At 38.6% G+C, this 14,606-nt stretch overlaps 1 protein-coding gene across 5 annotated transcripts in view; it reads right to left on the bottom strand.

The window, feature by feature from the left end:
- KATNAL1 (katanin catalytic subunit A1 like 1) overlaps positions 1 to 14,606 on the bottom strand; it is an 89,877-nt gene that overhangs the window by 41,170 nt on the left and 34,101 nt on the right. For all 5 annotated transcript variants that reach the window (XR_004054666.1, XM_010367086.2, XM_030922090.1 and 2 more), the window contains exon 4: positions 2,159 to 2,327. Coding sequence is in view for 4 of the 5 variants with exons in the window: in XM_010367086.2 (XP_010365388.1) it covers positions 2,159 to 2,327 (169 nt within the window). In the remaining variant the exon portion in view is untranslated. The remainder of the gene's footprint in view (positions 1 to 2,158; positions 2,328 to 14,606) is intronic.

Below are 14,606 nucleotides of genomic sequence, written 5' to 3'. Positions count from 1 at the left end.
TAGCAGAAGTAGATAGCTATTAGTTTCACCTAAGCTGCTTCAAATCCTATTGCAGACTTCAGTGAGTTTTAGGAACTTCAGTATCCTAATGAATATTTGCGTGGTTACGAAAATTGTAACTGCATCAAATATAACTTTCAAAGGCTAACGAAGTTGGCATGAGTTTGTTTTGAAAAACTGTAGTCCCCTCTGTTTCCACAGTGACTCAGAAAATATCTTTTATCTCCAAACAACTGCAGAGTTCTTTTCTTTTCTTACATAAAAGGGTTACTTTCTAGTGACATTCTGAGTACTTACATGTCAATGAAAGAATAAGACTTAGAAAATCATTTGATAACATTATAAATGAAAGACAATTTATAATTTCCAGAAAAAAATGTATTTGACATTCAAAAAATGCTGCTTATTTTGTTCTTTGCTTAAGAGTCACATTTAAAAACCAACATTTAATTGTTCTGGATCTCTTTTGTTAAATCCAATCCAGACTTTTCATCTAGCTCGGTAAGTGGGGATACTACATAATGTGAAAAATCTTAAGGTTAAACAGGAAAAAGAAGCGTGACTTCACAAATTCCATTCTTCCAGTCTTCATCTCTTACTGTGAGAGCTTAGCAAGTTTTAGCCCTCTGTACCACAGCTTCTTCATCAGTAAAGTGGGGATAGTAAGACACCTACTTCACAGGATTGTTTCGTAAATTACTTTTTAATCACTCTGAACGGTGCCTAGCAAAGCAGCATCCAGTAAACCATGACCATGGTTCCTCTCTTATGTAAATTCAAAACTGGAAGTTCCTTACCCTGTTCTAAAGGTTTATCTAAAAGCTGCTAGCAAACGGGGTTGGATCTCAGCCCCTACTGTATTCTCTATAACGCAAACCAATGCATTTTTATGCAATGCATAAAAATGAAGAAAAGAAACAAAAACAACATTTAAGATACAGAGTTTCAAGTATCCATTTATGTGGCTTTTGATAATGGGGAGAACAAATTCAAAGTTAATGTATTTATCTACTACCCTTTGCTAATCCCAAAAAGGATCTGAAATAGAATCACTTGCTGTTTCATGGCATAAAAGCTCCCACAAATTACAAACATTAAAAAAATCTAATTCCATTTTCAGTGTCCTATTGAGGCAGGGAGGTAGAATATGTCTTTGAATTATCTCAGAAATACTCAGAAAGCACCAATTTTATTCTATCATGGTCTATGGATTAGGGATATAAGACCTAAGAAGTTGGTCTCGAGTCCTTATCTACAGATCAAAATTACATGTAATAAAAATATTCAAATACAGTTTCGATGGATAACCACTTTTTATTAGATATGTCTTTATTATACATATCATGGCCTGAATGTGATGACAGATCCTGAATCTCTAACTAGTAAAAAACTTCTTTGCGGCAATTCAATTACATTATCATTCATTTATGACATCACAGTAGAAATGGGAAATACTATCACTTAAAATTTTTTTCTCTTTTTACTAAAATTAAGGCCTCAGAGACACATCAGCTCATCCTGGCTACCTCCTTCCTCTGTAAGATTATCTTCAACCCACTGTCCTAAGTCCATTTTAAGGGAAGTACACAATTTCCACCCAGTACTATGTTTATTCACCAATCAATTTCCTAAATAACTAAATGTGCACAATGAACTCTAAGCAAGGGGAATTTTCTCAAGGCAAAAAAAAAAAAAAAAAAAAAAAAAAAAAAATCTTGTTCTGTGATAATCTACAGATAAATCAAAGATACTTATTTTTGGCAGTAGTAAATGATATCCCTCATCTTATTCTGTGAACATATACATCTACTTTCTTGTCTTTCCCCATAACTGTTTTCACTTATTGCTCATTTCTATTCAGAATACTTATTAAAATATTTTTCAAAAAAGTTTTAAAGCCGTATTTTTTCTTACAAGGGATCCATTTCACTGAATATTTTTATACATGTATGTGTATATATATATTTACTATGCCTCTGAGGTCATTTGCATTGCAGCATGGCCGTCAAAATACAATGACTACTTAGGCTTTGGATGAGACTTGTTTCTAGCTCTTCCCCGTCAAAACCAGAGGATCTGGAAAAGCCAACACAAATTGTAGCATCCACCACAAGTCCTGGGCTTCGAGCGGGTGAATTGGAGAAAGACAGCGTCTTGCCTTGTCATCTCTCCCTCTTGCTCTACAGTCCTTGTCCCTACTTGTAGAAGGCTTTTCACTCTTTGATATAGGATGCGCTCGGCCTACGGGTCCCCGGGCTCCTACTCCTGCCATTTCTTTCCTCAGAGGTCTTACTTCTCGATTGGGACGCCTGATCTGAGGTGGAGCTCTGACAAAAAAAAAAAAAAAATTAAAATTAAAATTAATCAAAGGCAAAAGTATCTCAGTACTACCTTAGTCAATAAAATTGTTAAATCAAAAAGTCCGAACTCTAATTTTTTCACCTTTGGCCAATTCACACCCACAACTACAGGCTGGTTTTCCCAAATTCTTTTTTCTAAAATACACTGGCTGATACAATTATTAAATATACAAATGACACACACAGCAGCAATTATTCCGTCAAAAGTTAACTATTAATCACCAATAGAGGGCAACACAGACTATTCCCATCTAACAATCTTAACAACATAATGGAAAGGCAGTAATTTTATTCATTACTGTCCTAAACCAAGAATAAGCAACTTTTTTTAGAAGAAAGCATTAAAAGCTGTAAGGACAGGAATTCTAAATAAGTCTATTTGTACAGTTTACTAATTTCTGTTTGACGACCAAGATGATTTTCTCTGCTTCTATAATGGAAAATGAAACATTTTATTCATCAAATTACAAATGGCAGAGCTAACAATGAAATCTTTAAGCAATTTATGTTTTAAAATATTCATGTTTTGAGAATGTCTCACAGAATCATTCAAATTATACAGTCCTCCAAATGCGATTAAAAATTTTAATACATATAAGTATGCATTCAAAACAGCATATTTTGTTTCATCTACTGTGGAACCTGTCTCTGCAAACAGTGAAGGTTTGAGGCTTCTCGGCAGTTTTTGTCTCTTGTTGACTCTTGGGAAAGGGACTCTATCACTTCGTGTCTAATCTTCGTTCTCTCCTGAAATGTCTCTACCTCTGTTTTCCTACCTTTTCTCTCTCTATAGCTATGTATGTATCTGTAGCCCTCCAGATCCCATATGTGTATTCCATTTTTAACCACATGCCATATCTATTATTATCCCCTTTCCAGCCTCACACTTACAATTCACCTAACTCACCATGGAGCTCCATTCCTCCTGTCAGAAAAGGTGACACATATGCATAATTCAAAGATAGGAAAATGGATAAAAAGCTATGAAGGTTGCAAACGAAAGGCCAAAACGGTAAGAAAAAGAAAAAAAATGCGTTCACATGTTGCAAATCTGACACAGCATATTTAGATGCTGGAATTAGGCTACTTCATGAAATTGCTATAAGACTGGTGCAAACCGTGTCTACCTATGAGGTCACCATACACTGACATCTTAATCCTTAGAGTTCAGTCCAGTTAAACAAGTATTTACTAAGGCACCCATCAGGAGGTATATGGCCTCTACCACTCTGACCCTAGGAGGAGACAAAGACAAGGAACCTTGTGAAAGAAATCCACAGGAAAGGAACTACAGAATAGTGCATAGTAACGGCTATGAGGCATTTTGAAATTTAAAGTATTATTACATTACTGTCTTTAGGACATCAGCAGTCTTTTCAGTATTCTGCCTATAAAATAAAAATGGGGTGAGTCTGGCAAATAATGAAAAATTGTAATTGTTAAATTGTTCTATTTCTAGTATTTCGATGTGACCACTGTTTTTTTGTTTTTGTTTTTGATGAAGGGGTGGAAAGTACTAGAGTACAACTTTACTTTTGTTTGTATATACTTGTGTACACATAAACATCTTTCCTGAATCAGATTTATGGGTATGGCCAAAGACAGTAAAATGAGACCAGGAATCTTTTCCACACAGGATTTGTATCAAGTCTGCTCTTCTGTGAGCGGCTTCACCTGCTGTTTAAACAGTGTTTTCTTTGTGGTCCTGCTTTTCAGACTCAACAGCTAGCCAGAGCCTCCGCTCACCAACAGCAAGCCCATCCCTCCCAGCGGGATGGCCGGCTGCTTGCCGGCGGCTGGGCCTGCTCTGCCGGACCTCATTGCTCAGGGTGCGCTGCAGCAGGTCTCAGACAACATTGCTTCTGCCTCCTCAGCGTGTGCTTTCCCTTCCTCAGCTTGCAATTCAACGACCGCCTAGGAGTCCTGCTGTAGTCCATTCTCCACACACATTCCGTTCAGTAAAGCTGTATTGTGGAAGAATTGGTTCAAAGCTCTTACACCGCCTGCATTCTGGGTGTTCGCCATTACTGACCTTGTCCTGCCACTCAATATTCTGATGGGCTCCTAAATGGTCTGAGTGAAACTGCTCAAGAAGCCAGATGTGTTGTTTGTGGCAAGGCCCCTGTCTCACAGGAAGTGTGCCTCTGCTTTGTCAGTCTTCAGTTCCATCTCACTGCAACGGGATATTACATTTGTAACAGACTCTGCGGACTTCCCAAAGGACATCCTTGATTCTGTTCTGTACCTCTTTGTCCACTAGCACATCACTGCACAATGTCATGCTTCAATTTAAGGACTCAGTGACAGCTTCCAGGCTGTGTAAACAATAAAGGTCTCAAGGCTTCTTTTACTAGTCTCTCTTTAAAAAGAGACTTTGGTAGGATTACATAGCATCCTTGACCGCTGCCCTAATGGTCAAACAGACTGACACTGTACTAGCTTATAGCACTTCATATTTACAGAATAACAGGTGAAAGACAAAAGTATCTATACTGGGCTCAATTCTCCTATTTGAGATTTCCCTATAGGAGTAAGAAAGATGCCTTATTCTATCACATGCAAATAAGCCTCATCTCCTTTGAAATCCAGTACTTCCTCTTTCTAAGCTATATTAAGTATCGATATTATATGTACATGTTCTTATTGGTACTGCTTTATATAGTCCAGAAACAAGTCCTCTGTCACATACATGCTTCGCAAATATCTTCTCCCACTGTGTGATTTGCTTTTTTCTTTATTTTTGCATTTTATTTTCAACTTTTATTTTATTCAGGGACACACGTACAGGTGCAAGTCTGTTACAAAGGTATTTTACCTCTCTTAATGGTGTCTTTCTTGATAAAGAGAAGGTCATAATTGTAGGAGTCCAATTTATCAATATTTTATATTTAATGTTTTAGTGGCCAGTTTAATAAATCTTTGCCTACCCCGAGATCATGATGATATCCCTCCCATGTTTCCTTCTAGAAGTTTTACTTTATTACTTTTAATATTTTAGGTATTGATTATTTTATATTAATTTTTGTAGGATGTGAGGTGGGGAAGAAAAGCATCTTGATTTTTTTTCGCCCAAATGGATAATCAATTACCCCAGAGGCATTTACTGATGCGACCCACCTTTTTCTACTAAATTTCAGTGGTGTCTTCACAAACCAAGTGACTTTTCAGAATTTAATCATTAAGGATACCTTCTGGTTCTAAAAAGGACTTTAGAAGTTTTAAATTATTTGCTATCAGATTATAAACAAATATTGTAAGTAGGAACCTTTAAAATATTATTAATTATTTCAACGAATAGCTAAATCTTACTGAATGTAAGGCACTATGCTATACAATGTAAAAGGCTGTATTAAGGGTTGGATGCAGTGGCTCACACTTGTAATCCCAGCACTCTGGGAGGCTGAGACAGGCAGATCACTTCAACTCAGGAGTTCCAGACCAGTCAGGCCAACATGGCGAAACCCTTTCTCTACTAAAAATACAAAAATCAGTTGTACATGGTGGTGGGCACCTGTAATCCCAGCTACTCGGGAGGCTGAGGCAGGAGAATCACTTGAACCTGAAAGGCGAAGGTTGCAGTGAGTTGAGATCGTGCCACTGCATTTCAGCCTGGACCACAGAGCAAGGCTCCATCTCAAAGAAAAAAAAAGGTATGCCCTCATTATCTAAGCAAATCAATTACATTCAGAAATATATGGAGCACCACAGACAATGGTATGATACAAGTTGACATGAGTTGTTTTTTATCAAGGGTGCTTTTTGTGCAGAGAATACTCTTCAGAGGCTTACTTTGATTTTTAAAATATTCAATTTATTAAATTTAAAAATACAAAAAGTCAGTTTTTCCTTAAAGCTTTCAGATTCAGCTACAATGTTTTTCTATGTATGAGTCTAGCAGATTTTAGAAGTCACTTTTAAGAGATTTTTTTTTTTTTTTTTTTTTTTAATCAGTTTCTCGGCCAGGAGTGGTGGCTCACACCTGTAATCCCAGCAGTTTGGGAGGCTGAGGCGGGCAGATCACCTGAGGTCAGGAGTTCGAGACCAGCCTGCCCAACATGGCGAAACCCCATCTCCACTAAAAATACAAAAAATTAGCCAGGCATGGTGGTGAGCGCCTGTAATCCCAGCTACCTGGGAAGCTGGGGCAGGAGAATCACTTGAACCCAGGAGGCGGAGGTTGCCGTGAGCTGAGATCGTACCACTGCACTCCAGCCTGGGCAACATGAGTGAAACTCTATCTCAAAAAAAATAAAAAAGTCTCACTTACTCTGCTGCCCAGGCTGGAGTCCTGTGGCACAATCTCAGCTCACTGCAACCTCTACCTCCCAGGTTCAAGCGATTATCCTGCCTCAGCTGGGATTACAGGAATGTGCCACCATACCCAGCTACTTTTTGTATTTTTGTGGACACTGGGTTTCACCATGTGAGCCAGGTTGGTCTTGAACTCCTGTCCTCAAGTGATCTGCCCACCTCGGCCTCCCAAAGTGCTGGGATCACAGGGGTGAGCCACTGCACCTGGCCCACTTTTAAGAGAGTTTAAAATAATGCTTGGTCCCATTGATGAACCTCGCTAATAAAATGCCACCAGAATTTTGTAACCAACATTTATAAATTTAATATATTTTCTTCTTAGTTCTTGTCTTACTTAGTAAAGCATAATTTACATATAATTACTTTTATAAACTTAAATCAAGTTTACAAATAAAATATTAAATTTCTCCTAAGAGTTCCAATACAGTACTTAACATACATTTTCATGTACGAAAAAAATCACGAGTCTAAATTATTCCATAACACATTTAAAGTGGAATTGCATACATGTCACCCTCATTAGCCTATTTTCTTAAATATTCCAAGTACATAAAAAATAAATATGCAAATATATACATATCCTTAAACAGAAAAACATTATTACCATAGTTTTCATCCTCTTAGACATGTCTAGTCTTAATTTTAAATCTTCCTGGAGTTAAAAGCTCTGCTTAACTACTACAGAAAACACTTATCCAACTTAACCAAGGTAATAGTAAACCAGAAATTTCAGATGGTTTAAGATCTGGAGCTACAGACATACTTCTCACACCAAAAATTATACAATCCCATTTAATATGTTGGGGGTTGGATTCCTAGCATTTTGATGTTACCCACAACAGTTATTTAAGCTGGGATATTGAATGGATTCTTGTCAGTGCTTCTGATGAGCCATACTAAAATCTTATTTAAAGTTGCTAAGCCATTTATTCAATCATTTCAAGAGTGAGGCAAGGGGTGTGAAAACTACTAAACCTTTCACTAATGATGGAATTCCATCACTCCCAGGCAAGTTCATCACTGCTTGTATCTTGGTTTTCTTTGGCTCTACAGATAGGTCATTGCCTTTACCATTAAATTCTAAAAATCTTTGAACTTGAAAAACCTAAGATATTTAATTTATTTTTTGCCTAACTCTAAAGACTTTAAGACTTGACGAACAATGGTATTTTTTCATATTATCAGGACTATACAACTTCTGCTCTACAGATAATAAAATAGTATCAGGTGAAGTTTAGAAAAATTCTCACAGGTCTTTGTCCAGTTTATTGTCAACTCCTGAGATTATTCTACTGATTTATAAAACCAAGTGGATATTAAAAGCATGTGACATACTACCAGCATTCACTAAGCCTATAATTTAGCTGAATGTACATACATATTTTACAATTATACTAGACATCACTTTCTGTTCACATCACAGTGAACTTTCTGTTCACTCTTGCTGAAGAAGAGTCCTCAACTCAAATATAAACAAGTCACAAAAAAACCCAACAAACTATAAGATAAGCCCCTCAAGAACTGATGATAGAACTACAAAAATAATATGTAGTGACAAAAATAAATAAGCTGAAAACCTTCCCACAATATAACATGTAGGAATTCTAGGTAAAATGTAACCAATATCCTTTTATATACATAGCTGACCTTACCATAAGGTAAATGAAATACCTAGTAGCCGAGAGAGAGAGAGAGAAACAGAAGCACATGAGCTGAAGACATGGCAGTCCGTCAGTGTTTTGGGCCTCAGATATCTGAGGGCTTGAGATTTCTTGACCACAAGTGAGATCTGAGACAGGGTCACAGCCCCACACAAGTCAAAGAAGTTGAATTGAGACTACCACATAAAGCCAGGACCCTCAAAGGACAATCACTTTGGTAAAAGGGTAGAATTTTAAAGACAGAAGAAATGAGTACATTTTTCTACTTGGATCTATGTTCTACATTTGTGGAGTGAGGCAAAAGTACCCCCTAGATATAGCAGCAAAGGGCCCATCCTCATGTGATTTGTGACTCAACTTTACACTACCTTAAGCAGAGAAAGTGGGCCTAAAGGTGGGCCTAGGCAGGTAACATCCCTAAGGCACCTGGCTGAAGCAGACACAGATGTCTCAGGAGTGACACCTTCTTCCAAACAAGCCACATATTGAAATGACTTGTTAAACCCTTGCTGAAGAAAAGTTCTCAACTTTACCACAAACAAGGCTCACCAGAAGTAACATAAAGCAAGATGACTCTCAATAACTTTGATAAGAGAACTGCCAGCTATAGGCTACAAAATAAGTATGTTTAATATGATTAGAAGCGTTTAAAAATTTGAGCAAAAGATGCACAAATCTTTAGTATAAATAAAAATAAATCTACACTTAAATAATTCACAGTGACACTGTTTAACACAAAGACAAAAAAAAAAAAAATCTTAAAACCAACGAGAAAAAAGTTACCTATAAACAAACCAGACTGGTAATACAAACCAGAAGACAAAAAACTATTACTAATGTCATCTTCAAAGCACAAAGACTAACTACCAAACTAGTATTTTATATTAAAACATCATGAGTGATAGGAAAATACAGATATTTTGAGAAAAGAACTGTTAGTTTACCACTAATAGAGACCTTGGCTGTAAAAATTACTAAATATTCTTCAGCAAAGATGAAACTGAATCTAGAAATAGTGAAATGCAAGAAATGGTAAACAAAACCATTGGCAAACGCATGGATAAACCTAAATAAGTATTTTATTTACTCGTTCTTTCAACAAATATTTACTGAATACTTACACTGTGGCAGGCAATATTCTTGGTGCGGAGGGTAAAGCAGCAAACAAATAAAAGGCCCTGACCTTACAGAGCTTACAATCTAGCAGGGACGGTAACACACACATAATATAATATAACATATAATATAATAATATCAGATGACAATGAGTACTATAAAGAAAAATAAAGCTGAGTAAGGGAACAAGAGTGGTGACAGTGAAGGGTAAATATTTAAAATAGGGTGGTCAGGGTAGGACTCTCTATGTGCCATTTGAACAAATGAGGTGAAGGCATTTGCCATGTGAACATCAAGTGGGTGGAAGTAAGGGACAGGCAATGAAAATGGCAAACACATCTTGAGCTCTTCCTATGTGTCCGGATGTTCTTCACACTTTACATGCGTTAAATCATTTAATTCTCGTAATAACCCCATGAAGTAATTTTCATGCTGATCCTCAACTTACAGAGGAGGAAATGAGGGACAGGTTGAATGATTTGTCCTCAGAGAAGCCATGTGGTAGGGCTAGGAGAAGGACCTGTTCTTGCACTGCTATAAAGAAATACCTGAGAATGGGTAATTTACAAAGAAAAGAGGTATAAAGTGGTTCACAGTTCAGCAGGCTGTACAGGAAGCTGGCATCTGCTCACCTTCTGGAGAGGCTTCAGGAAACTTACAATCATGGCAGAAGGTGAAACATCACATGGCCGGGGGGCGGGGGGGCAGGGAGGGGAGGTGGAAGGGGCAGTGCTACACACTTTTTAACAACCAGATCTCTTGAGAGCTCTATCATGAGAACAGCACCAAAGGGGGAAATCTGCCCCCATGATGTAACCACCTTCCACCAGGCCCCTCCACCAACACTAGGGATTACAATTCAACATGAGATGTGGGCAGGGACATAGATCCAAACTGTATCTAGCCTGGTGAATTGTCAAGTTCTGTGCAAAGGAAACATGAGCTCCTGGAGGGTAAGGACCTTCCTTCTACTTCTCTTTGGCTCCATAGGGCTCACAAAGCTAAGGACTAGGGAGCAACAAGTGGAAGAGATAAGAGAAAGAGGCTGCAGTCAGAATAATAGAGGAAAAAAACAGAACTGTGTAATGTCACAGAAGCCTTAGGAGGGAAAAGAGAGTTCCAAAGAAGATGGTCAACATGATATCAAGTACTATGAAAGTAAAACAGGCCGGGCGCGGTGGCTCAAGCCTGTAATCCCAGCACTTTGGGAGGCCGAGACGGGTGGATCACGAGGTCAGGAGATCGAGACCATCCTGGCTAACACGGTTGAAACCCCGTCTCTACTAAAAAAATACAAAAAACTAGCCGGGCGAGGTGGCGGGCGCCTGTAGTCCTAGCTACTCGGGAGGCTGAGGCAGGAGAATGGCGTGAACCCGGGAGGCGGAGCTTGCAGTGAGCTGAGATCCGGCCACTGCACTCCAGCCCGGGAGACAGAGCGAGACTCCATCTCAAAAAAAAAAAAAAAAAAAAAAAAGTAAAACAATGTTAGTCCAGAGAACATACATTTTCATTATTAAGTGAGGAAGTTATTTGCTATTTTCAAGAATTCAGTCCCAATACTGCAATGACTGAAGAGCAGCAGGATTTCTTATAATTAAGAAAAAAGGGGCTGGGCGTGGTGGCTCAGGTCTTTCTTTAATCCCAGCACTTTGGGAGGCCGAGGCAGGCAGATCACGAGGTCAGGAGTTCGAGATCAGCCTGACCAACATGGTGAAACCCTGTCTCTACTAAAACTACAAAAATTAGCCAGGCGTGGTGGCTCACGTCTCTAATTCCAGCTACTCAGGAGGCTGAGGCAGGAGAATCGCTTGAACCCAGGAGGCGGAGGTTGCAATGAGCTGAGATCTCGCCACTGCACTCCAGCCTGGGCGACAGAGCAAGACTTGGACTCAAAAAAAAGAAAAAGGAAAAGAAAACAGGGGCACTGAAGGACGACAGATGTATACGACACATTAAACAGCAGTTTGCACGGAGGAGGGGAAATGACAGTCACTAACATGCAACAAGGCAAAGATCTTTTCAACAAAAATGTAAAAGTAATGTGTTACGGCTCCATTCTGACTTACCACTATCTTGCTCCCACTACTTAATCTTTAATGAATTATAATTTCTATCTTTCAGTTGCCTTTTCTGTAACATTAAAAAAAGATAGAAATGCCAAGTTTTTAAGCACTTATTGTATTACATACCTAGAACTGGAGGATGGAAATTTAAGAGTGACCACTGAGTTCTACAAAATAACACAAATGCTCCCTAGAGAAAACTTACATAAAAGGAACAAAAAAAATAAAATAACCAAATGGAATGTCCTCCCACCCTTGGAACACATTAGATCAGAATTTAGACCCTGAAAAACACCCTCTGTTCTCAATCTCAGATAGTCTTGCTTGCATTTTTCTCCTTGCTGAAATGATTGCACAAGCGCTCACATCTCTATCTGCCCACCTCTCTACAACCACACCCTTACATGCCCCTGCCTCCCTGCTGTGACTCTGAGCCAGCTGCCCATGCACTCCCTGTACATGTGCATTAGATCTCATCTCCTCCGGTCACCTAACGGCACTGCTCCAGTAGTTGTTCATCTAGCCCACGCATCATCAACTTTCCTCTTTCTACTGCAGCATTCCACCAGCATACAAACCTCCTGTTATTCCTTTCTCTCTAAAACAACAAATCTCAAAGACTTGTCTTCCCCAACTGGCACTCACTTTCCTGGCTCCCTTTTTCAGCAAGACTCATTGAGGGAACTGTGCATACTTATCGTCTTCGGCTCCTCTCTCTGCATTCTCTGAACCCATTCCATCGTTCTCTACCATTTCACCAAAACTGTGCGTCAAGGCCACCGGTGATCTCCTGCTGCTATATCAATGCCAGTTCTCAATCCTTATCCTATCTGACCTTTACGCATTTGATAACGTAACTTAGAATCTTTAAGCCTCAGTGTCTTCTTCTGAAAAATAGGGATGATAATAATAGTACCTATTTTAAGGACGGTTATGAAGATTTAAAAAGTAACCATGTAAAAGCACAATACCTGGTTCACAGTTAAGAACTCACTAAATGTCAGTTATTAGTGTGCTTCATCAGCCCTGCTACCTACGTTCCACTCAGTCTAAAAATAGAGTCCATCCCATACCTCAGAAACAGAATTTTAGAAGATAATAAGACTCCAGAATTGTAAGAAAATGAGTATAATCTCAATCTGCCAATAGTATTAGGCAAATAACCTATTCCATCATACAAAGCATGACCTTAAAATTTGTCATTAGTTGCTGATGATTCTGAAATAACTACACAAATCCCAATCTCTCTCAAAGTCTGGTTCTCATTTCTAACTCCTATTCAACAGCTTGATCTAGATATTATCTGCTCCAATTTTTCTCTCATTCTCTATATCTCATTAATCACCAAATCCAGTCCATTCTAACTCTGTAATGGCTTTCACACCCATCAACAAAATCATAAGCCTAAGAGAGCAGGGAACATGTCTGCTTCGGCATCCCACCATATGTCGGACAGCACCAGGCACAGTACTAGGCATATTAGAAGCTAGCATCCTACAAAGCAATCTCACTTCAATATACATTTTACAGAAGGGAAAATGAGGTATAGAGAAAGGAACTTGCAGGATCACTCAATTAGTAGTGGAACTGATAGAAAAACTTGCTCCCCAAACTTCTAATCCCAGAAAAATAACTGAGCCAGAGCCTGGGTGAAACACCTGTATGCAGGAATGATAGTTTATTCTCTATCAGTACTTGACTTAGACCTTTACTGATCTTTTTCACTGCAAATTGGGATATAAAATACTGTCAGTTACTTAATCTCTCTGAGTACCCAAAGAAACATAAGACAACAACTTTAATACCAAGTCAATACAAATTTCCTCTTTGCGGATTTTCTACTGAATAGCACTAATTTGATCCAAAAAAAAAATCAATCTTCCTATCTATATGTTTACAGAAACACAGTATACCATTCCCCTTGGTTCTTGAGAAGGCCTATTAAAGTTTTAGTGCGTCTATACAGAAGAAATAAAATGATTAATTTCAGGCTTGTGTATCCTATTCTCACTGCTATCTCTCCCAAAATATGCAACTTTGAAAGACCTACCACTTCGAATAAATTGGTACCATATAGCCATTATAAAGAACAGTATGGAGAGTCTTCAAAAAATTAAATAGAACTAACTTATGATCCAGCAATCCCACTTCTGAGCATACAGCCAAAGAAAATGAAATCAGTGTGTCAGATCTCTGCACTCTCATGTTCATTTCAGCATTACTGGTAATAGCTAAGATATGGAAACAAACTAAAAATACACTGACAGATGAATGGATAAAGAAAATGTATGCATATATGTTGGGGGCGGGGTGTGTGTACACACACACACACACACACACACACACACACACACACACACAAAGAGGAATATTATTCGACCTTAAGAGAGGGAAATCCTACCATTTCCTTGTGGCAGGTGAAATAGGCCAGATGCAGAAAGACAAATACGACATGATCTGACTGTGTTAGTCTGTTTTTTTGTTTTTGTTTTGCATTGCTTTAAAGAAATACTTGAGGATGGGTAATTTATAAATAGAGGTTTACTTGACTCATGGTTCTGCAGGCTGTACAAGCACGACACCAACATCTGTTTGGCTTATGGTGAGACCTCAGGAAGCTTACAATCATGGCAGAAGGCAAAGGGGGAAGCCAGCATATCACATGGCAAAAGAGTGAGCAAGAAGGGTTGCAGGGGGCAGTGCTACACTCTTGTAAACAACCAGATCTCATGTGAACTGAGCAAGAACTCACTCATTACCAAGGAAATGGTACTAAGCCATTCATGAGGAAACTGTCCCCATGATCCTGTATCTCCCACCAGGCCCCATCTCCAACAATGGAGGTCACATTTCAACAAGGGATTTGAATGGGACAAGCATCCAAACCATATTACTCACTTATATGTGGAATATAAAAAGAGTCAAACTCATAGAAAGAGAGTAGAGTGTTTATTACCAGGGGCTAGGGGAGAAGAAAATGAGGTGATATTGGTCAAAGAGTACAAAGTTTCAGTCATGCACGGTAAGTTCTGGATATCTAATGTACAGCAAGGTGACTATAGTTAACAATACTGTATACTCGAATCTGCTAAGAG

The sequence above is a fragment of the Rhinopithecus roxellana genome, chromosome 18 (genome assembly GCF_007565055.1).
Source record: "Rhinopithecus roxellana isolate Shanxi Qingling chromosome 18, ASM756505v1, whole genome shotgun sequence".
NCBI lineage: Eukaryota > Metazoa > Chordata > Mammalia > Primates > Cercopithecidae > Rhinopithecus > Rhinopithecus roxellana.
Note: the sequence above shows the minus strand (reverse complement) of the source record. Positions and strands in the feature narration are given on the sequence as shown.